Source organism: Colossoma macropomum, unplaced genomic scaffold (genome assembly GCF_904425465.1).
Source record: "Colossoma macropomum unplaced genomic scaffold, Colossoma_macropomum, whole genome shotgun sequence".
Classification (NCBI taxonomy): Eukaryota; Metazoa; Chordata; class Actinopteri; order Characiformes; family Serrasalmidae; genus Colossoma; species Colossoma macropomum.
Window position 1 is genome coordinate 30,396,224 of NW_023494793.1, and position 27,917 is coordinate 30,424,140.

The 27,917-nt window shown below is 39.2% G+C and overlaps 1 protein-coding gene across 1 annotated transcript; it reads right to left on the bottom strand.

Annotated features, from left to right (window-relative positions):
* Window positions 1-718: 718 nt before the first annotated feature.
* On the bottom strand, window positions 719-8,953 carry capza1b (capping actin protein of muscle Z-line subunit alpha 1b). The gene is made up of 10 exons (XM_036579144.1): window positions 8,837-8,953; window positions 6,625-6,688; window positions 6,075-6,126; window positions 5,885-5,948; window positions 4,179-4,385; window positions 3,209-3,288; window positions 2,967-3,045; window positions 2,601-2,672; window positions 2,191-2,253; window positions 719-2,033 (listed from the first exon to the last, which is right to left on the bottom strand). Exons 1-10 carry the CDS (start codon window positions 8,873-8,875, stop codon window positions 1,893-1,895), a joined length of 861 nt encoding a protein of 286 aa, XP_036435037.1. The 5' UTR covers window positions 8,876-8,953; the 3' UTR covers window positions 719-1,892.
* Between the last annotated feature and the right edge of the window lie 18,964 nt (window positions 8,954-27,917).

The window sequence follows — 27,917 nt, forward strand, 5'->3', positions numbered from 1 at the left end:
CAGAGCAGCAGCTCTGAAACTGGATGCGAGGGCATCAATCAGAAACCAGATTTTTACATTTATGGATTAAAAGTATTAATAACATTGAGGCACCCTGTCAGTTAAGGAAGTATAGAACATAAACCAGTTGTATTCAAATAATAATATATATCGCTGCTGTTTGAAGAAAATCTCCATTTTTATCCTTTTTCAGTTTTTGACAATTCTAAAATGCCTGTTGCTCTTTATGTTGTGTGTAAATTTCATGAGGAATGGACCAAAAGAAACGACCTGGAATGACTTAGGAAAATGTCTGGTTCCATTGACTTACATTAAAAGTAGGTTTTTTCCTTGTCCTATAAATTTACCTTTTAGGAGATACAAGGTTTTCTTCTGACAACAGTGATAATTCTGACACCAACTGATAATGGGTTTCCACTCAAGTGGTTTTCCATACAGAATGCATTTGGTATTTGGTCCTACACTAAGAGAAATTGTACTACCTGACTGATTCTACTATTATGTTGGCTGGTGTTTAAAGGGTGCTTGGCTTTAGTCTTTAGGAACCTGCCTTATTACAAGCGTATTACAGTTAACTGCAAATTACTTTAATAAGTCACAAGTCAATGCAAGCAGATTATTATGCCATCTTAGTGATACAAATTGGTGAAGTTTTCCTGAATTAATAACTATGTACAGACAAAACTGAAGCAAGGAAAAAAAGTCTTCTCAATAGGAGTTTCAGTCATCAGTTCGGTGCCAATTCTTTTATTACCTGTGAGTAGCATATACTTTTGCTAAAATCAGCATAAGAGCCGTGTTACAGGACAGAGAAAAAGAGAGAGAAAAAGAGTGATATAACACAGTCTGACAATGCTTCTGTGTTCAGGGTGAATTTACAGTGAGGGGGAAGCACCCAACAGTACCATGACATGAACATGCGACCACACTGGCGGCTCCCCTTTCTGCTCCGGGACAGGAGAGTGCATAGAACAGCTCAGATTCCCTGTTTGCATCGTAAGACTCGTTTGATTCTGCACACCCCAAAGCGCACGTGATGCCTGTAACAAAGGAGTGCTAGGATGTTTCTTTTAAGGACTGCTTAGTAAAATATAACATCTGTATGTATAAATATGAAACTCAGACTTAATTTGGATTTCTTTGCCATGGGAAAGAGGACTATTTGTTTTTTTCCTTTATTGATCCATTAAATTTTGCACACTAATTCTGGATTGACTTTAAATGTCTTCATTTAGTAGGAGGGGTTTTAAGTTACAGGTGGAGGGAGATTCTGAGAGAGGGGAGTTAAGACAGAGACTTTTTCCAAAACTCATAAACAAGCCTTCTCTCCTCATATATGCTCAGCAGGGATGAGTTTATAGACCAAGAGGGAAGGAGAGAAGAGAGGAGGTTTGTTTGGAGTATTGGACTGGAGTCAGTAGTTACTGAATGAGACAGCAGTTCTCTGTGCCATCTTAAAGACAACTAAACCGTACTCACAAGCATCCCATCCATTGCAGCTCACAACAACAACAAAAAAAAAAAACTATGATTTACACGCTTTCAGAGAATTTTGGACAGACGGGACAGATGAATTTACGTTAATGCAAGAATAGCATCGGATTTACCAATAATTTGGATCCGAACTCCCTCTAAGCTCTCGTCTGACCCTCCTCCAATAGCTGAGACCGGACTGAGTCCTTTGACAAACCAGAAACCGAATGGAATCGCATCCTCTTTGTAACAACGATAGAGTAAGTTCCTTGACTTTTTTTGTTTTGTTTTTATTTGTTTTGTTTCTTTTTCGGGGAGGGGGGGCTGTTTCTCCCTCTGGTTAGCGAACAGCATGTAGTTTTCATTTTGACCGGTTCTGCGTTGAGAGAGAGAAAGAGAGAGGTGGAACCAGGCGGGTTTTAGGCATTCTGCATCTCTTTGCCGATCTTGTAGCTGAGGATCTTGTTCCAGTCGATCTTGGTGCGGGTAACAGGAAGCTGCCGACGCAGAGCTTTGAATGTCGTATCTGACATTGTCTGGTAGTTCTCGCTGATGGCCGTCTAGGGTAAAGAAATTTGAAATCATTTAGCTGATGAAGCTCATGTACCCGCTACCTCAAAAAAGTCCATATTTAATAATGATGATAATGGACATCACTAACATCAAGTGTCCTAGTTGTTGGTCTAGCATTAAAAATAAGTTACGAAAAGCCTTTACCTGGTAATCATTTTCCGCATTTTCAATAATTTTTACAAATTCCTTGGCAGTCGACTCTTCATCCTGAAGACGAGAGAAGCAACGAAGCATTGGTGTCACTGTACAGTACAATACTAAATGTCTGTGGATCTGATTCCAGAGTTTCTATATACAACTACACAGAAAAGAGAACTTTATTTGAAGGCTATCTGCATTAGGATTTAACACATGCATTTGCATTAAACAATGTATTTATAAAGCAATATTTGAATGTTTCTAAACAGTTTTGCAAGTAATTGTGAAATATGCTAAGATGTTATATGAAGTAAATGAAATTGTGCTGTCAAAGGTCATTAAATATAAGTGAGATTTGTTCCATGAAGCAGTTATGAAGCATCATTCCAATTAATGGAACCTAAATGGTCACTCACAGATACTATGATGGAATCCTCCACCTCTTTATGACTGACCAGCTGAACGTTACCATCCTCATAGTAATGCACCTGCCACAGCACATACACATACAGACACACACACACACAATATTACATCAATAATGAGATAATGCACACACCACTGTCTGAAACTGTAAAGGAAATCAGAGACTTTAGAGAGATTACAGGTATCACGTTATAAACATGAAAGAAATACTGTGTCAGTTAAACTTATGAATCAAGGGAATGCTAATCCCCAGATAGCCGGACTCTTGTAAGTCTCAGAAAGATATTCTTAAAAAGTGCTTTTGACTATACACGACTAGCTGAAAGTTATCCTGTGAAAACATGAGGAAGACTCACCTGGATCTTCAACACCCCCACCACCTGAGATGAGGACTGGCTGATGGTGAACTTCCATTCGGACCTGCAGCGACCGTTCCTGCATATACATATACACACATACAGGTCACTTAAAAAAGATATGCTGGACATGAGCTCTGCATGGGTGAATTCAGTCCTCATAGTAATCATTTATATCACGAAAACAAAGACAACAGACAATAAATGAACACAATAATGAAGACTCTGGCTATATTACTCACCAGAAATTTTTTGGCTGAAACTGGTGACCCTCAATACAGGCAATAATGGTCTTCTGACCGTCCACTGTTTTCCCGTATACCTGTTCAGAAAAACAAAGCTCACACTTTATTGTGGCTAAAGCCAAGTCAAAAAACATTTTACTACAGCACAAACACTCTATTACAGTGGGCCTTAAACCTGAATATTAAGGAACTGATTACTGCATCAAAGCCTGTTTTGGTTATTCATTTTTAGAAGAGGAAGTTTACAGCTTACCTTCCAAATCACTACCAACATGTATAACACAATATTTTAGTAGCCGGTATATTACTCGCTTATAAACTGTAAAACTAAAATCACTATTATTGGTCCAATATTGGAATAGTAGCTGATAATCAGAGATGGCACAATACAACTTTTTCATTTCCAATACTAATACTGAATTTTTCAGTATGAAGTATAAATGGATTAGGATTCAAAAAACTACTTGTTTTCCTTTAAAACTACAACACTTCAAAATCTCCATTCCTAGTCTAAAAAGACTACCATGCTCAAACTACTCACCACGCTACTGCACCACAGGAATATCTAGACAATAACATGACACCCCGTGAGTGTGTGCTATTTGAGGCTAAATTTGTAACAGGATAGGAGGAGACCAAAAAACCCAGCATCTTCTGCTGATATCAGGCCAGTACTGGCATTTGGTATCATACTGGTGCCATCTCTATTGAATAAAGTATCGAAGGCAGTTAACAGATAGGTTTTAGGAGCATTAGCAAGTATGTTATAATTTTTACAATCGCTACACTTATGCATAGTGTGAACTTGTTTTAAAATGCAAAAAAAGTAAAAATATTCAGTTAGTATCAGTAACATGCTAATTATCTGATACTGTTATCGGTCCATATTAGTGCATCCTTAATTTATTCACTTTCAGTGTTAATATCTTAGTGTGGAGTCACCGTCTGTATCTGTATGTGTATGTACCGTGCACACTCCAGTAGGGTAGTGCTCTTTGACGTAGGCACTAAGTGCAGTATCACAGGCATCTCTCCAGGAGTGCAGGGCGGTCTCTCCTTGGTAGGGCTGAGGGTCACTGGCTTCTTTACGCAGGTGATCAAAACGGAACGACCTGCGGCTCCGTGGGTCAAAGTACCGTCCCTGACCCAGGTCACCATGCTCCGTGATCAGAACCTACAGAAAGCGCAGCGGTGTAGACGTGTCATCTATACCCACATAGTTTTCATTAAGCAGTAAGATGAACTCTTCCCTCAGGAAATGAGGAAGTCTGCCAATAACTGACTGAGATTCTATTATCACCAGGAGATTCTCTTCTACCTCAACACTGCAGATCAGGCTTCAGTACGACATACGATCACTTGTGAAACAACTCTGAATGTAACAGAAATTTAGTTCTTAATTTACACAAATGAATAAATGTTATTAGTGAAAACTCATTTAAACTCTTCAGAATAAATGTGCCAACATTTCTTTAATGCAATGCCAGAGAAAGACACTTTTGGTTTCCTTAAAAAAGAAGAGTTTTTTATAGAATCATACATTGAAAGGTTTGTTCAGGAAACCAGAAGGGGGTATTCTCATGGACATGAAAAAAAACTAAAAAAAAAGTCAAAATATTAAAACTTAAATGTTTGGATATGCAATGATGCCTGGTTGAACAAATAAAAATACACCTGAATGATGATTTATTGACAATGATTTAACTGATGTTAAATTGATTTATTGTAATGTTTTCCCATTTAAAATTCTTCAGTAACTTTTCACAATCTGTATAGTCTTGCCAGACAAGTATTTTAAAGTATATTATTAAAATACAAATATTTTGCAAAATGCATTATTTAACTTGTAGTACTGTACAACTGACCTACTAAATTGCATATATAGCTTACGACTCTCAAATATTTATGGAGATGTTTTGTGGCTGTTATGTGAGAATGACCAAAATTGATTTTTACAGCATTGCTCCAAAGAAACCTTCTTGGCATCTTTATATGTAAAAAAAAATATAGGTACACACCCAAATGTAGCATATCTAGTTAGAAGTTGTGAAATGGTAGGATAATAGTCTTGGTGGAATTATCAGGTGAACAGTCAGTGTTTCTTTTTCATATTAGCTCAGTACGTCCTTGAGGCTCTTTTCATCTTGTTTTAACTGTTTTTTTACAAGTTAAACACTATAATAATTCACTGTAGTAGTTTTGTGACAATTCAGATTACATTTAAGAATACAGGCCAATAACTGTCTTCTTAATAGATTTAAATTAGACAAGCAGAATTAAAACTACCATGAGTAACAGACAAAATAGCCAACAAGGAAGTTTACAGGAGGAAATCCTTGAGTAAATGAGTCTTAAATTAAAGCCCTCACAGAGCTGAATCACCCAGTTTTGAGGTAAGGCCAAGACAAAACAATCCTGAATGAAAGGACTGTGTCCCAAGGCATGGAGAAATCTTGCTCAAACTACCAAAACCAACCTCTTTTTAAACCAGAGTGTTTTACTAAAACAGTTCCTGATGACCATCATTACTGAGAGAGAGGGAGTGAACCAGTCTCTTACTGAAGTCTGTTATAACTTGTGGGCTTCATCTTCACAGAAGTACTAACAATGCGATTGTGTGTGTGTGTGTGTGTGTGTGTGTGTGTGTGTGTGTGTGTTGTGAGCGACTCTTACCGATTCCTCCGAATTTTCCAGTTTTACAGGGGTGAACTGATCCATGTTATACTGGGCAAAGGCACTAAGAGAAACAAAACAGGACAGAGTTTGAGAGATCAAAAAAACATTGGGAATTTCTGAGTTCATAGGGTAGTACTAGGAATGATTCATCAAAGGCTACTGTGAATCCACAAAAACAGAAACTTACTGTGATGCCCCCTCCCTGAGGAGGTTATCATTGTTGAGGAGAAGCCGCACATCTAAAGAAATAAAAATAATTATGTTTTGTACATACAGATCATTCTGAAATTTGGGAACATAAGATTAAGTCAATAATAAATAACAAAAAAAAACAATTCATAACAAACACCTGGAAGGGTCTTTATATAGAACACTGTATGATACAATATGATGAGTGAAACATGAGATTATTTGCCTCAACATGCTTTGGGTCTAGCCTGTATCTGTGCTACATATACTGTACATCCCAAGATCTTGAAGTAGTTTATTAAGTAAATCATACATATTTAAGCATTTAAACAATAAGTAAAGAATAATTTTAAAGAATAAACTGTTATAAAATATCACAGACCTACACCAGGTATGTTGATTCTAAAAACCTGAGGGCTCTAATTCTGCTCACAGGTCAAGCATTGCTAGTGTTCAATTAAAATTACAGTCTCAATGGCTTTTATTGCTTAGAAGCAAAATAACCACTGGTCATCATTCTTTCCATTTAAAAAAAATGTTAAACATACCATTGAAGACTTCGTTGAACTCGCCGGGCGGAGCATGGGTGACAAAGTTAGCTGCTATGCGGACCTGCGCAAAAAGAAGATAAGAAAAAGTGTTCACCCTCGAGCCTAGTATTACAGCAAAGACACTGTAAATGGAAGTGATTTTCTTAGAGCAATGAACTCTTTTAAAAAAATAATAATAATAATCAGGTTTTTTTTTTTAAATTATTTCTCCCAAGGGCATGTGTGGTTCATGGCCAGGGGGCATGAGTTTTCCATGGTCTTCGTAATTTGGCTACGGCTGCATTGTGAGGGAAACAGGCTAAACATGTTCCAAAACAAACAAACCCTTTGACCAAGTACAAAGACAAAAGATCACCCCCTGCCCTCCCAAAAGTGATACTATCTATTTGCTTGAAAGAAGAGTTAACAACACACCATGTAGTTATGGTTTTCCCCACATACCTGCATAGTTTTACACAGTGCTACCTCCTGTCCGGACAACTATGAAATACATCGTTTAAAATAGCTCATTTGCTGAGTAACTGTCCCTGTACTAAACATATTTGATACTGACACTAGGTCAGCACAACAGATAAGTGTATATTTGATGTTTTAATAAACAGACATTTCAAAATTCAGGCCCAGAAACACTGAGCTTTAAGGACTCATGCTAACTACCCTTTCTCTGCTCATGCTGTATGCACTGATTGAACAGATCACTGACCAACAACGAAGTGAGAATTATGAAGGTGCAGTAGCACTTCCCCTCTAGAATCAGCACAACTATAAAAGAGCCTTTGAGAATATAGTGTAAAATACAACACACCACAACATCAGAACTTCTTTTTAAACTGATCTCATGCTGTTTCTGAGGAACAAAAAGTGAACCAGTAATAAGCCTTGTGTGCAAACAGGCTATACTAGTTAAAATGATAAAATGCTTGTTCATGGTGTATGCTTGGAATCTATAAGTTGGTGGATAAGATAAGACCAAGTAAGAAAGAACAAGAGATAAAGCATGAGACAACTCAACAACTTCAAGTGGTTACCAGACAAGGCCTGTCAGCTAAAGGCTCATTTTGACAAAACTGAATCCATAACATAAAGTATATAAAAGTAATTCTGTTACTTAGGTTGCTTTGAGTTTTGTGTACTGCCACTATTAAACCAAAGCTGTTATCAGTTACTCTTTGTATATATTTTGTAACCCTACTATTTTGGACGTTTAGTCTATTGCCACTATTCAACAAAATACTTTTTGGTAATATCCTAACATAACGCGTAGTCCTAACAAAAAAACACATTCTGCACACTCAATATGTGTCAGTCATATGTTAATAAAGGTATCCTGTTTTCCCCTCAAATCACAGTGTCATGTTCTCTGGCCAGCGCTTAGGCCAAAAACCGCCTCCGTTTTTAACCATTCAGCGGTTTCACTTACTTTCCAGCCACATATTCTGCACACAACTGTGACGAGCTGAAGCACTGAGATCCGACTACATGCCAGGACAGATGCATTTCAGTTTGTACGGGCAGTCGCAGAGCAGGGGGAGTAAGGAGTTGGCCAAGTCAAAGTCATTTTATTCAGCGGAGCGTGTAACATGTTAGCTAGCCAGCGGATCTTCAACAATCTCCAGTTATCTAACTTCAGCGGAGTCCATGTCACAAATTACACACTTCTCTCAATCACTGTTGGTTTTCGTGGCGATATCGAAAAACACAGAATCGGAATGCTAGCACTATTTATGGCAGGCAGCTAGCTGCTCGACGCTGCTACTTCCTGTACTGTTAGTCATTTTGACAAGTAGGCGAGCTAACGCCCGGGCTAACAACCAAGCTCAGACCATTTCAATCAAAGCGAGGAGTTCGCAAATCTAAAAGCACGAACAAAAACATATCCAGCGTATTGCACTGATGGCTACACCACCTGAAACACCTGCCGTCTAAAAGCGAGTTCTAAACAAAGATTACTAACTGCTTCGCTAGCAAAACAGGGAATGTTTACTACCAGGCTGCCATTCCCTAAACGGGCAGCTTCTATTCAGCTTCCTGTAGAAGCTAGCTAAAGCTAGCTAACAGACTGCTAACCGGCTAAAGGCGGTCTGATATGCGCCGTGCGAGCCCAGAATTGACGCGTGCCGATCAAAATCGTTTTCGCGGATGCAGAAGGACCTGCAGCCCGAATAAGAAGGCAATTCTGATGAGAACAAAAAGAACCAAAGCGTCTTACCTTCTCCTCGTCGGAGAGCGGCTCCTCAAAGTCGGTCATCTTGGCTCCAGCAGACCAGCCTCAAACCGCAGCGCATCATGGGTACGGCGCTGTCACGCTCATAACCATAATAGGTCAGAAGAATGTGATTGGTCCAAATCGGGCAGAGAGACAGTTCAGCTCAGTCCGTCAAAATGAAACGCTACTGAGAGAGCGAGAGAAAGAGGGAGAACAAGTGGGGAGAGAAAGGGAGAGAGCAAACAAGACAACGCAACAGTATAAAAATGAGTGAATCGATATCCAGTGAGTGGGGGACAACACACAACAGTCAGACGTGTGATTGAGTACGTATAATAAAACAACGAGTTTTAAAGGGGCACATCACGGAAAACTGAATTTTCCTCACTTTTTAACAACAGAACAGTGTAATGTCGTCTGTAAGCACTGTAAAAGTCCCAAATCGTCCATTCAGTCCATATATAGAAACTGCTGCATAAACAGCCCTTTTACAATGCATTGCTTTTGTGATGTCACAACAGCCAATTTATAAATGTTAGTAATATTAACATTAATTATGATTCATTGTTTTACCGTTATTTAAATGGAATATTTCTATTTTTCCAGAGACAATGTTTGATAGAAATATTCACTCCAAGTGCATATAAAACTGTAAGGTAGATGAAATCTTGTGATGGTTATCTACATTACCTTATCTGATTATTTACAAGTGGAAAAGCATGTTTGTACAGATCTGAGGTTTAATAAAGACAATTACACATTATCCACTGAGAGAAAAAAAACAAAACAAATGTGGGTGATTATTTCTCAGAATATGATGCACGTTTTGCAAATAAATCAAACCGATCATAGCGCACCTTTCACCAAATCCCTCTTCTAAATACCAAGCATCCAATCTTAGCTTAGCTTAGCAACTGTAACTAGAACAGGACAACTATAAGAAGCTTTCTGAATAAAAGAAAACTCATTGTGCGAGTATTTTTTAAATCAGATAGATGATATGAATAAACTAGAAGACACAAGAGGAGAAATGTTGGATTGTTAGAAATGTTGTAATATCTCACAATGCTTTTAGTTTTGAGACCTTTGGACTTAAATTCGAGCAAAATTATAAATAGAGCACCTTTATTTGAGTAATATTTTACCAAGAGTGTCTCTACTTTCACCCAAGCACTGGATTTGTGTACTTTGTCCACCACTGTTCTTCATCTTTACAGAAGTATAGAGCAGTCAAAGCAAACAACAGGACAGAATGTTTATCATTATACAGTCTTGCACATGACTGGACAATCATTCTTTTATGAGTACATTGGGCTCCTGAGAGCGTTGGAAATAACCACTTTGGTTCAAACCTTAATGATGAGCACTTTTTGTTGGTCTAATCTGAAACAATACAGTAACTGAATGTGATGTTGAATGATGCTCTACCGCAGAGCCAGAATCCCACAGCATTCAGACTGACTGTCTGACTCTGATTTCTTTACAGTAGTGGTGATAAGAACCAGGCTTTGTGATGTCTAAAACACAAATATAGCCATTTTATTTACTGTTCAAAAATGACCAGTGAACCCACACGTATCTTCTGCGTTTTTGCATGGAATACTAATAATGGTAAAGTATTGCTAAATATGAAAAATATATTTTCTTTGTGGGCTGGTTTACTTTGCAATGCTTTGCATGCATCTCTCTGGTGTGTTTTACAAAAAACCGTAAAAAAATGCATCAGGCTGCAGATTCATAACCATTTCATGTAATGACTCTCTGTGAGAGAGCCTTTAGATGCATGAATCTCTTCGTACATGGTTCCTATCATCACCATTGTGAACAATTCTGAGCCGCCAAGTTTCTCTAGGATGGTGCAACTCACATTAAACCTCTCTGAATGACTGTTTACATCTTCACCATTTCATTATGCTGAAATTTTGGAAAATCAGTGGAATTCCTTTTTAATTGCTAGGACTTGGAATCTGAAAGCAGGAAAGGCACTAAACTGTGCTGACACTCGGTTCCCCACCCTAGCTCTACTGAATAGCTGCTATTTCATAGTAATGCTCTGTTAAGGGGTGCCATGAGTAACTGCACTCTTTAATCCTCACTTTGAAAAAGACTTTAACAGCAGCTTGAGTCTAAAAACCCTTCATGGATATTCATGTAGAAATAGGCCCATCCAGTTAAACTTTTTCACCTTTAATTTTATCTTAAATGTGTTGGACCTGCTCTTTGACAGTGTTTTGGAGATAGTAGAACTGCTTCATAGAAGCAGGTAGACAGTTTTCCTGTCTACTAGACAACTTGATTATATAAGAACAAACTGAACTTTGATTGCTCCCTTTTCAACAATTTTGAATGTCTTCTATATGTAAATAACATAATATGTGCAGTCTTTCCCTTATGGGCTTAAAGCAGTGTTGGATACACATGCTACCAATATTTATTTTCTTTTATTCTCCAGCCTATGACTTCACTGTTCAAATAACTTCATATGCTTACTTTTGTGTCTTGATTAGTGCTCATTTTCTTCATTTTTACAGTTTTACTTTCATTATTTTGTTTGAGCGTACTTGCAAATACCTTTCAGATACGTTTTGAAGGGCTATAAATAAGAACTTTTTTTGCTATTGCAAATGGGCAAAACCGTTTCCTATGCCAGTGTTTCTAACTCCATTCTTGGATTTTATGTCAATGTGTTTCATGACCTTTTTTGTTTTTTTTGTCACTGATTAGTCCAAGCTGTTTCCCTAATGCTTGTGTTTCAGCATAAGCAGCCTTGGCTGGTTCATTGACTCTTAAAAGCTTCAGTAATTAAGTACTGATTAGAGAAGATTGGTAGCAGAAGCAACATCAGTGTTACAGTTCTTCATTCTGGTTAGATTCCTGCATGAACACGATTTCCCCATGGTCGACCTGTTAGATATAGAAAGCTCCACTTACCATATAGGTGCACTTTGTAGTTCTAAAATTACAGGCTATAGTCCATCTGTTTCTCTGCATACTTTGTTAACCCCCTTTTACCCTGTACCAGTGGTCAGGAACCCCACAGGACCACCAAAGAGCAGGTATTATTTGAGTGGTGGATCATTCTCAACACTGCAGTGACACTGACGTGGTGGGCGTGTAACATAGTGTATGTTACGCTGATATGAGTGGATCAGACACAGCAGTGCTGCTGGAGTTTTAAACACCTCAGTGTCACTGCTGGACTGAGAATAGTCCACCAACCAAAAATATTCAGCCAACAGCGTCCTGTGGGCAGCGTCCTGTGACCACTAATGATGGACTAGAGGATGCCCTACACAAACTGTGCAGCAACAGATGAGCTGTCTTCTCTGACTTTACAACTGCAAGGTGGACTGACAAGGTAGGAGTGTCTAATAGAGTGGACAGTGAGTGGACACAGTGTTTAAAAACTCCAGCAGCTCTGCTGTGTCTGATCTATTCATATCAGCGCAACACACCCTAACACATCACACTACATCAGTGTCACTACAGTGCTGAGAATGATCCACCACCCAAATAATACCTGCTCTGTGGTGGTCCTGTGGGGGTCTTGACCATTGAAGGGTGGGATAAAAGGGAGCTAAACAGGCTGAACAGTGTAGACATAGAAATAGATGTAAATATGTGAAATGTGCAAAATGTTAAGTAAAAATAAAACAAAAACAAAGCCGGCCCACGGATTTGTTGCGATTTTTCAATATGGTCCTTTTAGTGGTTGGGTTTGACACTTTAGATTTAAGGATGTGGTAAGACATTACTATTATCCACCAGCAGGGGTCTCTGTAGCTCTGTTCAAAGATTTCTGCAGCCATTCTACACTGGCTTCCCTCACAGTACTATGTATGTAATGTCATTTGAGGCCCATAATATGTTCTTGAGTTAAAATGGCAACAGGTGAACATGAGGGAAGGGAAGGGAAGGGAAGAGAAGAGAAGAGAAGAGAAGAGAAGAGAAGAGGAGAGAAGAGAAGAAGAGAAAAAAATTACAACAGAGAAGAGAAAAACGTCTTGATATTGAGAGAGTGGTTGGGGGTTAGGTGCCTAAACTTCATTTTAAGAGTGAAAAATGGCAAAAGAGGTGAACGGAGATTAAAGCAGAGAACAGCATAGAAGAGAACAATATCTTGATATTGTGAAAGTAGTTGGGGGATAAGTACCTATACTTTATTTTAAAAGTGAAAAAAGGAAAGAGAAGAGAAGAACATCTTGATATTGAGAGAGTGGCTGGGGCTTAGTCCCTTAAACTCATTTTAATGTCCTGGAACTAATCTTCTTGGAGAAGACAGATGGGGTGTTCTTCTCTACCTCCTTTTCTCTCTCCTAGGTTGTGTAACACTCCTTTGGAAGCTCATCTGTGATCATTTGTTCTCTACTGACTGCCAGCAGCAGCTCAAACAGTCTATGTGCCCCTCCAAAGCTGACCTGTACAAGCCTGTTTCTGTGTGTTGTTGAGTGTGTGTATCTGGAGGTAAAAGAATATTCAGAGATTGCTAAACACAACATGTTGCGTTTGGAGACTCAATGGACGTCAGCGTGTGACGTCTAAGGGAAAGGGTGATGTCTCCTGGGTTTTCAGGAGAGTGAAAGAAAGAGAGGTGAGCGGGTCATAAGGAGACTGAGCTGAATCAATTTGATGGTTCTGGGCAGTAACAGTATCGACATCAGTCAAGAGTGAATGGACACAGTCCAGACTAAAATGAGACAGGCTCCAAACGTAAATTAGTCAGGCTCCAGGTTGAAATCAGACAAGGTATAGACTGAAATCAGACAGGATCCATACTGAAATCGATGGAGCTCAGGCAATTTCTAGACTAAAATCAGACACAGTAGTAAGAATATAGACTGAATTCATATAGATTGTAGAATGAAATTCAGTGAAATCAGACGGAATGTTCAAATCAGAATCATAACTGAATTCAGGTATAAACTATATACAAAAATAAGTTCTAGGATACACAATAAATTAGATATTCTATTTGATTAAATTATAGACTGAATTCAATTCACAGAATCTATAATGAAATCAGATAGAATATTGGCTAAAATCAGACAGAATATAGACTGAAATTAGACAGAGTATTGGCTAAAATCAGACAGAATATAGACTGAAATCAGACAGAATGCAGACTGAAATCAAACAGAATATTGGCTAAAATCAGACAGAATATAGACTGAAATCAGACAGAATACAGACTGAAATCAGACAGAATCTATAATGAAATCAGACAGAATCCATGTTGAAATCAGACAGAATGCAAATTGAAATTAGACAGAATTCATACTAAAAGCTAACAGAATCCACATTGAAATCAGACAGAATAGACTAAAATTAATGACACTACAGACAAAAATCAGACGAAATATAAACTAAATTCAAACAAAATCTATTCTGACACATCAGATAGCATTTAGGTTTAGAAATAAAATCAGACACAGTCTTCACTGAAAGCATACTGGCTTCAGATTATATGTAGTAATACATGCCACCACACCATACGACAAAGCCCAGCTGGATGTGAAAGTTTCCACCTCTGTGATCATGTCCAAGTGCCCATGCCCCAGCCTCCAGCTCTCACCTCTCCAAGGAGGTCAATGTGTGGTTCTCTATGTGCCGAACTGTAACTCAGCATGATTATCACTAAATGATCATGTCTTGTAATGGCCAACAGTTACTTAGTGAGAAACCTCTTTGGTTACATCAATGTATCAGGAGGAGAGAAAGAGGAAAAGAGAGAATTTCAGAGTGGTGTGCAGCCTTTTGTTGTCCTCTGGGCTGATGGCGTCTGAAGCCGCAGCTGCTCCCACGGAGATTAACGTTGGCCACACAGCGCCACAGAGAGCAAAAACTGGAACAAATGTGTGTGTGAACTGCTCCATGATGAGCTGTCATCACACTACTGAATACACACAGCTCAGGGAAGCAGAGGGGGGCAAATATCACCCCTTTTTGATTTCCAGATGAACCACTGTTGTTGGTGTTGGGGGGTGGGGGGGGTAAGGGGGTATTTCAGTTCACTAAATTCACTTCAGTAAAATTCAGTTTGTACAATCTAAAGAACAGCAGTTCTAGTTAGTCTGTGGTGCAGGTAGTATTTTACAAGCGTCAAAATAACCTACATAAATGGGCAATATTTTGAAATAGGGGGATGAGCTGTGACAACATACTACTTAACTTGTAGAAGCTTGTCTCTGCTGTTAATCACACTGTTGCCCCCCAGATTACCATCTTTTACTGGGCATTTGTTTTGGGTGAAGCAGAGGTTTTTATTTGCATTAGTAAATGACAAAACGAATGGAGTGGGTAAAATGCCCTGCTAAAAGTGAGGCTTTTAACTGAGTTTGAGTTTTATAAGGCCATGAATGAGGTTAAGAGCTTGTGCCGGCAGTGGCTTAAGTGACTTTTTGTTGTCTTTGAATGTCTCAAGAGTCTAGTGCCCTCATTTTATCATGACTATAAATTTCAATATACCCTCTCTCTGTCTCTCTCTGTCTCTCTGTCTCTCTGTCTCTCTCTCTCTCTCTCTCTCTAAACTCAGTTCGGTAATCTCTGTTGATATGTCAGTATTTAGCTAGAGTATTGCCAAAGCAACACTGAAATAACAGAGATTTAAGACTAAGTCTAAGTTTCTTTATTTTACTGCAACCTACAGTACTGTGCGAAAGTCAGAGACCACCATTCATTTATTCAATTTCCAGTCAGAATGGCCATTAAGTACAAGCCATTCATTTTTTATGAGATATTTCTGAGGAGATTAGATATGAGGTTTGCATAAGTAAGGAGAAAGCCAAAGGAAACTAAGAGAAAAAACAGGATTTTCTGAAACTGCAATTCAAAAAATGATTAAAAGATACAGAGGAAATTGGAATCCTAACAAACGTTCAAGACCTGATAGACCATCAAAATAGTCACCATCAGATAAACAGAACTTAAAGCTTTCAGCTTTGAGAGAGAGGAGAAAATCAAGCTGCTTCAGATCTGAAAAAAATCAGGTGTTTCTGTCCATCCTTCAACTCAATACTATGGGTCTGAAAGGATGTGTAGCTGTTACTGAGAAAAGGAAACAGACAACAAAGAAGAAAATTTGTGACAATGGACTGGCCAACCAAGACTTCAACATCACTAAATGTGCTTTGAAAAGCAGAAAATGCAATCAACTTCTAAGACTAAACTTTGGAAGTGTGGAGAAATATCTAAATTAAATATCAGATCTCTAAACTGATCTCCGACTCTTGCCTTGTTATCAAGACCACATGTTTTGGATTATATTGTTTTTGTGAATAGCAGCAAAGGTTTTTAGGTAAGGACCCACGGAGTTGCTAGCACTTGCTCATTCTGTGCTTATGTTGCAAATGAGATGGTTATTACTGCTTTGAATAACAAATCATAGAATGGTTTATGGTAATCAAATGCTGAGATTTCAAGTCTTCTACCAGTATATTGCATCACTGTATTGCTGTATGATTTGATGCATAAAAATGATATATAAAAAAATGGAAGTGAACACTTTGACGGAAGTGTGCTGGTACAGGTACAGCGATCGAGAAAAGGTTAAATATATTCTGCTTTTTTCTGCTTGTCCATGAGGCTGAAAAATAACTTGTACTCAAAGGACTTTTTGACTGGAAATTAATTAAATGAAGGGTTTCTGACTTTTGCACAATACTGCAAAAATAAACACTGCGTTCAAAATGAAGCTGAAGTTCATACACAATTCTGAAAGTATGTTTAGTTTGAATGTACGAATTGTGAGTGTATATTGGGGCAGTAGGTATACTTCAGTATGAAGATGGTGTGCAGTGTGTGCTGTGTGTTCTTGTGTAAAGGTGAGGTCTATTCCCACGACCTGAGCATTGGTAACATTAGCTAGCTTTGATGTGGAGCAGGCCGCTAGCCCGCTCCCCTCTCACACGGTGCAGGCTGCTGATGGGATGTGACAGTTGTGAGGCCTCTCCCTTTGAAGTTGTCAAAAAATGTAAGGGTATTATCATCTCCAAAGGCCTACCGCACACACACACACACACACACACACACACACACACACACACACACACTAGGAATTACACATAGAAGCCTAGACGTGATGTTATCAGTCCTCCTGTGAGGATATGTAAGTTTCTCATTTAGAAAGAGAAGGTACTATACAAGAAATGGAGCTCAAAAAATGCCCAAAGCTACAGAGAAAATGGGACGCCTAGCAGCTGTGCAAGACCACCAAAACTGTCACCATTGAAAAAAAAACATCCATACTCAAGCTCAGTCAAGCTCCACTCTTACTTCAGATCTCCATGGGTGTTTCTGTCCATCCTTCTACTGTGTGAAGAACTCAACACTATCTGAAAGGATGTGTAGCTGTCAAGAATCTGATACTGAGAAAAGGAAACAGACAAAAAAGTAGAAAAATTGCAAATCAAACTGCTGCTATGTTCTCAGAACAATGGACTGGCCAGCCCAAAGTCCAGACCTTAACATCATTAAATTTATTTGGAATATCTCAGATCTAAGACTGAACTTCGGAGGTGTGGAAAAATATCTCTGCAGAGTTTACTGAAAAACTGAAAGTAAGTCTCCTGAAAAGAATGGAAGCTGTAATAAAGGCAAAGAGTGGTTACATTAATTGTTAAAACATGTCATATTACATTTAGTTGATGTGTTTTTTGTAAAATATATGTTTTCTGCTTTTTTCCTGAAGCTAAAAAATGAATAATTTATACTTAATGGCTCTTTTGTCTGGTAATTGAATACATGAAGGGTAGTCTCTGACTTTTGCAGCGTACTATATATAGATTTTATTGCTGTTCTGCATTCAATTATTTATTTATGTTCTGTCATTTTCCTAATTTGAACATGATTTGCATACATTGTTTTTATTTCTTGTATATGTTGCTGCTAGTATTGACTGAGGTCAATACATTTTGTTCTTGAGACCGAAGGACAAGCCTTATATTGTATACTTGTACTACTTATGTATATATATATATGAATAATATATATATATATATATATATATAATATATATATATATATATATATATATATATGCATAATAACAAATATGAATTGAATTGAATTTGGTTCTTCTCAATTCTTTGTTAATTCAGTCAATGTGCTATAAAGTAGCTCTAAAGATGCAATATCTTCACATTGAGGGGGGCTGTTGGGAGTGTTGAGATGAGGTTGGGGGGACGGGACGGGGACATAAGGTCAGCTTTGTTTGATGGTAAAAGCATCACAACACCCTGTAGCGTTTGTTTTTGCTAGTGGTGTTTAGGGAAACTGCACAGGGCTATCTGTCTTCTCACTTGAGCACATGTGGTGTGTGTGTGTGTGTGTGTGTGTGTGTGTGCATGCAAGCCTGAAAGGGTTATTTTAAGTAGACTCCTGGGAAAAAGTAGTCAGGTTAATGTGACATGTCAGTGACATCCACTCCACGTGAAGGAAGTGCCAAGATAAAGTCAATCTCTCAACTCTCTCTCTCTCTCTCTCTCTCTCTCTCTCTCTCTCTCTGTGCCCTCAAGGTTAGAGCCACTTGAATGGCTCAGACTCTTAATGGTGGGGTCAAGGTTAAATTCCAGCCGAGTCTCACAGTTTCTGCCTCTCTGAAGAGCTTGGCTAGTCAGAGAGTACTTCTGTGTAATGCTAAAGCCACAGGTCTAAAAGAGATTCTTCTTTGTGAAGCCATATTAGACAGGATAAATCTCTGCTCGCCTAGGATCAGCACTTCCAAAGTATCTGAGCTTGTGTACTGGGCTCAGTCCTTGAAATAGCCAGTGATATTGTCAGCTTTTAGCTTGCAATCCAAGCCAAAATCCAATAGGTAGGGTCAACGTCTTTCGTAAAACTGGCCCCAGGCCTGAATACAGTGCCTGTTGTGGGTAAGAAACCTCCAATTCTTCATCCTCCCAAAGTGCCTCACTAACGCCCTGCAAATGTCCACTTAAGCAGTGCGGAGGGAGAATGGTGTTTATAAAGTTATGATGTATTGGCCATTTTCAATGCCCTCAGAGCTACTTATGTACCATAGCTCTCCCTTCTGAGTTTAATAAGCTTTAAGAATGTTTCTAGATGATGAATTCTGAAGTGTAAATGAGAGCAGTGTATGTGTGTGGAGAGAAAGACGGGTTTCTGTGCTGTGCTGTATCTTCTGTTCTGTGATATTAGCCATACCACTAAATGAATAGTATACCACAGCGCTATTATGGCCTCTCTAGCAAAAAGAGAAGCCACAGAGGAACTTCTTCCACATATAGGGAGTGGAGCCATGCTCTCTGCCACCTTTACTGGAGATGTACAGTCTTCTAACATTAGTGGAATTATCATGCCATCATAAGATTCCTGCACTGCTTCAGGGTTATATCCACCCAAAGTACTGCTCAGAACTATAGCAGTGGGCCCTAAAGCTTGGGTTCAGATTTGAACATCGCATTACACTGGGTTCTCATTCATGAGGAAAAACAAAAGAGAACCTCTGTATACCGTCATGATGCTATGTGACTATAAGTGGTCTCTAGTGTACTGAAGTATTTGATAAGGCAGCCTGACCACCAGTTCCCAAAAAGATGGAGGAGACCTAGCACACTGGAGGAGAACTGTTTAAATGAGGAATGGTTGTCACTAAACTGTAGGGAAAATATGTAGTAAAAAAAAGATAATTAATTTTTATTTAAACATTCTCTATGGTCTGTTTGAATGCTTCAGCATTCAGTATAATTTATGCATATCTGTATATTTGAACCATCACCTCACAGCTTGCGGATGCTGCAGAAGTGTGACCAGTCAAACCAGATCACAGGAGAGAACTACACCAAGAGAGAACTGCACTGCCATCATGAAAGATGGTAATTAGCTTCTTTTGTACCTCTGTTGTACATAGAGGTTGTCATTAACAAGGTAGCAACTGTGTAATAATATTAGATATTAAATTAATGTAGACATAACTACAGAATCAACTTCAAACATCAGCTAAATTTAACTAACTAACCAACTTTAAATAAATTAAACAAACGTAATGTCAGCTAGTATAATCCCAGCAAACATGCCCATGTGGCACCCATATGGGCAGCCCAACTGGATACTACAAAGTTCTGTCCGTGGGTTACACATCGTCCCTCCCAGGAAGCCTACTAGGGTCAATAATGAGGCTGGGAGGGGTTAAACATGGGACCCTTCTGGGCTGTATGCATGGGGTGTAGATGGGTAGTTCAAGTAGGTCCCATCAAATTTCATGCGCAGATTATATGTTGGCCCCACGTGTAGATGCCCAAATGGGTAAATGGTGGAGCTGAGATTAAACTTGGGCCTTTCTGGGCTGTACATTGGAACCTATGTAGTTTTTACATAGACTTTTAAGGGGTTCACCATGGGCTTACATGTGTATATGATGATCACAATGTTTTGTTTTGCATACATCCATTTTCACCAGTGCAGAATCACTTAAACACAACAAAAAGCAAAACACTTGTAAATTGAATGTAATCAACTTGTTTATTGTGCATCATAATGTAAACACTCAGAGCACATGCCCACCTTGAAGCCAACTAGCCCATTTTCAACCCATGTGGGTCCCACATGGGTGCATTGGCTGGGATGGGATTCTTTTTCTTTGCATTTCTCTCTCATTAGTGATGTCTTTGGTACCACTTTAAAATAAGACTAATCCTGTAAAGTGTTTGTGAATGGTTTAAAATGAGTTTATTAATGGTTATTAATTAGGTCTTAAAGACCTTAAAATCATTAATAAACATTTGCAACACATAAATAAAAAGGGCAACAGTGATCTTTTGTTTGCCTATTGAACCCATATTCATTCACACAGTTCAACTTCAGATTTTGATGTTTACTGATCTTTGTGTTCTTCATCAGTTAGAATTAAACCTGTCAGCTTCATCAAATATTCATATTTCTCAGATGTAATAGCTCAATTTTACCTTTTTATTAATATGTTATAACTGCTTATTAATGATTTATGAAGTGTTTTTACCTAACTAATGACAATTAACAAACTATTTTTAAACCATTCATGAACATTTATAAAGGTAGTCTTATTTTAAAGTTGTATCATGTCTATATATTATTTTGATGATACATAACATAATCTGTGTCAGCCTGTGCCGTGGATTCTCATAAATTTTCATTTTTGCCAACACACTTCACATTAATGGAAATATGTCAAGTGCATGATAACCATCTAGCTTGCTAATCAAGTCAAGTGGTCTTTATTGTTGTTCCTCAATGTAAATTACATACCCTGGAATGAAATGACCCATTCTTCAGGACCCGTTGTGCAACATACAACAGCAGCACATTACACAGGACTACACAGAGTGCAGAAACACTGTGACCAAGAATAAATATTCAGGACAATAAATACACAAAACAAAAATGCACAGAACAATAAATCAATATGACAGCGAAACTATTATACATGAATTGGGGTCCCATAGCAGCATTCAAAGACTGAGATTTAAAGAATTTAAAGTGCAGATGTGCAGTGATGGTTAAAGAGTGTGTAATCAGTCTACATCAGCGAGTTGAGTAGTCTGACTGCCTTGCTGAAGAACCCCAGAGTCTGGTGGAGGTGGAATAGATGGTCCAGTATGGCAGGAGGGTGAAGATGTTAGTTAAAAGTAGTTAGTTAGACACCGGCATTCACTTTTTTTCAAGTGCGAGAAAATTAATTACATTAAACATGTTTTATTTGTAACAGGAAGTCTGTTATAGTATTGTAGCTTATATATTAGACTATGTATTTGTTTGTTATTGGGTATTAGAGGAAGGTTTCTCCTCTAGTAATATGCTTTGCCCAGTAAGCCTGTTGGAACAAAGTGCAGACTCTACATCTATTTCTCTACAGTGTTGGTGATAGGAACTACTGGTTGGTTATGCAAAAAATTGGAAACCTTTAAGCCGCAGCTATGCTGTGAACCTTTGTGCACATGTTGCCTCCAGGCTCACTGTCAGCTCTGAGTTGCTTCTTAATGTGAGCAGTGATGATGACTGTGCATGTCATGGGGAGACAGTTCTACATTACGATGTCGTAACCGCAGTTTATGTGTCAGCAGGAGACTGGCGGAGAGAGCTCCAAGGAGACTGGAGCATATGGACTCAGCATCCGCACCAGCAGGACCATCAGCCGTTTGGATTTGTGCAGTCAGCTGATGCAACCCAGAGTTGTGAGGGTGACGAATTCTGTCTCTTTCTCTCTGTCTCTCACTCTCTACAGGGGAACGTATTTCATCTGCTCATTGTGGGGTTACTGGGTTCATGGGCTTCAGTCTCTAGCTTAAAATATTTCATTCACTCATGATACGATATAATATGAGTGTTCATGACTACATGACTGCTCAACTTTGCCGCATGAAGACAAATGAAGAGTGACAAAGTCATTTTTATCACGTTGAAAGCAGGAAGTTTTTCTTGTACTGTGCCTAATATGGCACACCGTGGTACTTTACGGAGATGCAGTCAGTGAGAAACAGGAAGTGGAAATGTGGAGAAAAGCTGAACGGAGCTGTAATGGCATTAGTTCGCTAAAGTGGCTCTAATGGGATTAGAAATGGCTCCAGGAACATACGGTTGGATCAGAGCCTGCAGAGGGGGAAGATCCTTATCAAATGGGGGGGTGGTGGTGGGGGGGGGTCATCTAGAATATCAGCAAATGAACCCGTGTGTGTGTGTGTCCTGACTATGCCCCGGTCACTCTTGGGTTACCATTTATTACAGGGCCGTTGCACGCTAGCATAGCCTACATCTGGATGCTCTTTGTTGGCACTAAGTATGTACATACTGTATCTACTTTAGGCGATGGAGAAAAATCGGCGGGAGCACCGTACCTCCTTTGAGGGTGGGGATAGGGGGTGCATGGACTGTATGGACTTCTGACCGGAGGTAAGAAACCAGTTAACCACTTCCAGGCTACAGTGTGATCTTGGCCCACTTTAGCATCCTGTATGAGCGCAATCATGATGGCATGGCTGATATTTCAGTCACATCCTATGCAACGCTTTGCACAGAGTGAACACAATCATGATGGCGTGGCTGATATTGCCATAAGATATAATGTCCTCTATCAAGGATTGCACACATATGCTCACAGTGGACTTAGCCAGCAATTTAGCCACACAGATTCTAATCAGTCACTGTGCACTTGCCTGCATTTAATGGAGGGTCAGGAATGAAGGGCTTTGTACCAAAATGCATTAAACTTTCTTTTATTTATTTGTTTATTTATTTATTTGACTCAAGCACCAGTTTCTCTGACTTTGACTTGGACTTGAACCTCATGACTTGGAAAGATTCGAGATCCAAAGTGGAAGAAATGTAGAGAGGCGTCTGACTGCAGACAGAACTGTACACAGTTGATTATTTTTCAGGTGAACTGATTCGTTTCCACCCGTAAATTTGATGTACAGCAACATCGTCAAATGTCTGTTACTGTGCTTATGCTTGACTTATTTTATTTCAGAAGACAAGCGAAGCGTTTAGAATTTAAGGTCGCCTCCATAAGCTAGAAACAAGCAAAACAACAACAGCATCAATGCACCCTCGCTCATCACTGACCAGGCGAACTCATCATTTTCCTCATCTCTCTGCTTAACTGTTTTTAACAGTTTCTGCAGGTAAAACAAGCGCAACATTCACCATGAGGCTAACGTTGACCTTTCATTCACCAGCTTCATATTTGAATTTGCTGTTCCACCTCAATGGTGCAGCAGTCAGGCACTAAAATGTAACTGCTGCACCATTTAAGGTGGAAAGGAAAATTCGAATAAGAAGTTGGCGAATAAACAGTCAACTTCAGCTTTGTACATTCAGCATTAACTTGCAGTCTTTGCTTTGTTAAGCTTTGTTCAGCTCAGTTGTTTTGGTAACTATTGGCTGTTTTTAGTTGGCTGAGCTAGTTTTAGTGCTGACCTAGTCTTTATTTTAATCCTATGTGCCCAGTGTTCCCAAAATCATCAAAAATTTTTATCTTCAAATACAATTTTTAAATTAAGTTTAATAGTACTTTTAAATTCTTTTCATTTGTAGTTGCACCAATATGTCTGTCATGATTATCTAGGTACCATGGATTTTGTATTTTATTTGGAAGGGTGAAAGAAAATTAAAATATTAACATACAGCGATACAATACTGATATGCTTAGCTGAAGAATGCAGACTGACTTGTTTGGGACTTGATTATGATTAGGACTTTGCTTGTACTGATTCGGGACTTAAATTGAGACTAGACTGTCTTGACTTGGGACTTGAGTGACAAGACTTGAGACTTATTTGTTACTTACAACTTAGTGACTTGTTCTCACCTCTGGAAAATGGGACTCCTAAAAACTGTGTGAGACCTTGAAGACCACCAAAACTGTTGCCATAAACAGTACTTAAAGCTTTCATCTTTGAGAGAGAGGAGAAAATCATGCTTCACTCTTGCTTCAGATCTGAAAACATCCACAGGTGTTTCTGTCCATCCTTCTACTGCGAGAAGACAACTCAGTACTATGAGTCTGAAAGGATGTCAAGAAGCTGTTCCTGAGAAAAAGACTCTGCACTTTTGCAAATAAAACAATGAAGGTCTTGGTCTTCTCGGAACAATGGACCATCCACCCCAGAGCCCAGATCTCAGCATCATTAAATGTGTTTGGGATTACATAAAATACAGTTATAAGACTGGACTATGGTTATAAGACTGGACTATGGAGGTGTGGAAAAATATCCTGAAGATTTCTTAGAAAAATTGAAAGCCAAAAAGAATGGAAGCTATAACATGTAAAACACTAAATAGGTAAATATTCATTTTTTTTCCTGAAAAATGAATAACTTACATTTAATGGCTGCTTTGACTTAAGACTGAAGAAATGATGGCTTTTGCACAGCACACACTGTCACTTAAGACTGTTATTTGATCTTTGATCCATGATGAAGGCTTAAGAAACTGTCTGTATCTCCTTTTTAGGAGATGAGATGGTCTTGCTTCAAAGTTGGTGTTAAGCAAGACTCCCAGCAAATAATGACAATAAGAAATCTTTTATGACCCACGCTGAACTTTTATCTGCTTCTGTGGAGGCAGGTGTGTGTGAGTATGTTAACTATCACAGAGTAATTTGCCCTCTTGCTGTTCACACACACACACACACATACACACACACACACACACACATACACACACACACACACACAGCATGGCCAGCATGAAACCACCCGTTGTGAGGAGTGAGAGAGTTGGCGGGCGAAAAGAAACAAATGTCAAGATGCAAAAATCAGAGCAGCTGGCAAAGTGTGATTTATATAGATGTGTATGTGTGTAAGAGAGAGAGAGAGAGAGAGAGAGAGAGAGAGAGAGAGAGAAGAGAGAGAGAGAGAGAGAGAGAGAGAGGAGGGGGACTGAGACAGAGAGAGTACAACAGGCTTCAGAGGGGTTAAAGTAGAATAAACCTGAACGCTCCTAGTCCTAGTCTGCTCTTAAACCCCTGTTACAGGTATTCTGTACTGTTAGTAGACAATGTAATATAAAACTACCTTAATTATTATATGATGTTAGCATATTAGCACCATAAAGATTGATTGGCTAAGGGACTGTCAGTTTTTCAGAAGAGAAGAGAAGAGAAGAGAAGAGAACTAAGGAGAGACAAGAAGTCTCTTCATGAAGTGAAGAGAGGAGAAAAAGCAAAAATAAAGTAAATGAAGAGAACAGAAATGAGGAGAAAACAAATGAGAAGAAGAGAAGTGAAAAGAGGAGACAAAAGGAGTGAAAATAGGTGAACAGAAGTAAGGAGAGTAGAAAAGAAGTGATAGAGGAGAGGAAAAGAGAGAGGAGGAGAAGAGAACCTCAGTGAGGAGAAAAGATGAGAAGAGAACAAAACAGGAGTGAGGAGTAGAAAAAATAAGTGAGCAGAGGAGAAGAGAAGGGAGAAGAAGAGAACAAGGTCAGAACTGAGAAAAAGAGAAGAGAGGAGAAGAGAGGAGAGAGGTGGAGAACAGAAGTGAGGAGAGGAGAGGAGAGGAAAGGAGAGGAGAGGAGAAATGAGAAGTGAGGAGAGGAGAAAACATCAAACCTGAGAAGAGAAGAGAAGAGAAGAGAAGAGAAGAGAAGAGAAGAGAAGAGAAGAGAAGAGAAGAGAACCTAAATGAGAAGACAACATAAATGATAAGAGGAGAAAGGAGGAGAGGAGAAGAGAACAGAAGTAAGGAGAGGAGAAGAGTGGAGAGAAGAATAAAGGAGAAGTGAAGAGAGGAGAGGAGAAGAGAACGAAAGTGAGGAGAGGAGAAAAGAATAAAAGTGAGGAGAGGAGAGGAGAGGAGAGGAGAGGAGAGGCGAGGAGAGGAGAGGCGAGGAGAAGAGAGGAGAGGAGAGCAGAGGAGAGGGAAAGCAGTAGATGTGATAAGAGTAATGGTTTGTAAGTTGAACATGAGGGCTACAGATGTGGCATTAGAACAGTGGCCTGCACAATACTACTCCAACACGAGCTTACTGCACAAACCAAGCACAGCTGTAGAACACCCCCGCCCTCTCTCTCTCTCTCTCTCTCTCTCTTTCCTTCTTTCCTCTCTTTCTCATATAGGTTTGCTTCATCTACAGTCAAGACCATGTGTGTGTGTAAGTGTGTGTGTGACTTAATGGCTTGTTTCTCAGTCCGCCAGCAGCTAAAACGCTAAATCTGTTTTTATTCAGGGGGAAAAGCAACGATCGTGTCTTTTTTCTCCATAACTTGCCTCTCAGAAGCACAAAGATCACAAATGGTTTCCCACACAAACCTGCATGCCTTGTGTCCCGACCTGCACTTCTTCTTTTTCACTCTATTTATTTTTTAAAAACACTGTCATATTTCAGCTTTTAGTGTTTTATTTTTTCTCCCTTTCTTTTCGGGAATCTAAACAGTTGCACATATGTTCAGCTGTTTACGCAGGAAAGAGTATTCTATCATTGTCAGGGCTTTGTTTCGGACGCTGGTTCTGCTGGTGTATGATGTAGTTGCTCCAGAGTTCGAAGGCCTGTGCTCTGCGTCACTCAGTCTGATGGCAGAGGGGGTGTGATGAGGTGTGAACAAGCGCAAACACTTGTTTACAAACAGACGTGGGCCGGTGACGGGGCGGCTCTAACATTGTTTGGGTTTGGCGTTCCGATCGGTCCTCGGATGCTGAGCTGGGTCAAGAGAGCGCGGCGCGGTGCCGGAGTGTTTGGAGAAGAGAGATAAGTGCAGAAAAACATTCTGCGCCGGGCAAGCTGAAGGAACTCACACACACGCACACACAGCAGCGCGATGGCCCTGAGGTCACCAGATGAGCACTCACACACTCCTGCTCCAGTTGTTTTGTGGTAGCAACTGAGCGTACTTTGCTTTCATTGTGGTTTAAAATCAGTAAGCCTACAGTGTCATGTTGAGATACACTGCCTGTTAAAAGTTTGGGGACTGCCTGCCTCCTGCCTATAATTGAGCAAGAAAAACAAATGCATGCAAAGGTTTTATTAACATAAAAAGCTATGTGATATTGTTAAAGATACTGTTACAGCTGTATCATGAAAGATGTTTTGTTAAATAATAAGAATATAAAGAAGTAGCATTACTGACTCAGAAGAAAAAAACAGGCAAAAATATGGTGTGTGTGTGTGTGTGTGTGTGTGTGTGTGTGGGTGTGTGTGTGTGTGTGTGTGTGTGTGTGCGCTGCTGTGAGTTGACCTGTAAAGCCTGAAATAATCATTTAAAAGTCAGAGGCGTTGGGTCAGATTTTGTGGGAGTTTTTTTCTGACCACGTCATGCATCTTTACATATTAATGTCACACGCACACACTCAAAAAGAAGGTCTGACTCAATGGCCTCAAATGCAAAATCAACATTATACTGATCAGGATATAATGACTGTAGTAGATAATTCACTTACATCCTCAGAAAACATGTCCATCACTAAGTTTTGACTGAGTTCTCTTTGAGTGCTCTTTCAACACACGTGCAATCATCAGATGCATCCGTGCAGCGAAGGGGTCTGAAGCACAACTGGTGCAACAAAATGTTCTGCCTCGCGTTGAGTGCAATTACACATTTTCCAAATCCCCAGAACTTACATAGTGTAGCTTTAAAAACACACAGTAAAGTCTTTTG

Excerpts from the sequence above, each read along its gene's own strand:
- capza1b (XM_036579144.1), bottom strand. The coding sequence starts at position 8,875 with ATGACCGACTTTGAGGAGCCGCTCTCCGACGAGGAGAAG. Across the intron at positions 3,046-3,208 it reads TTTCAGCCAAAAAATTTCTG|GAACGGTCGCTGCAGGTCCG; the intron begins GTGAGTAATATA and ends ATGTATATGCAG. Across the intron at positions 2,034-2,190 it reads ATGCGGAAAATGATTACCAG|ACGGCCATCAGCGAGAACTA; the intron begins GTAAAGGCTTTT and ends TCTTTACCCTAG.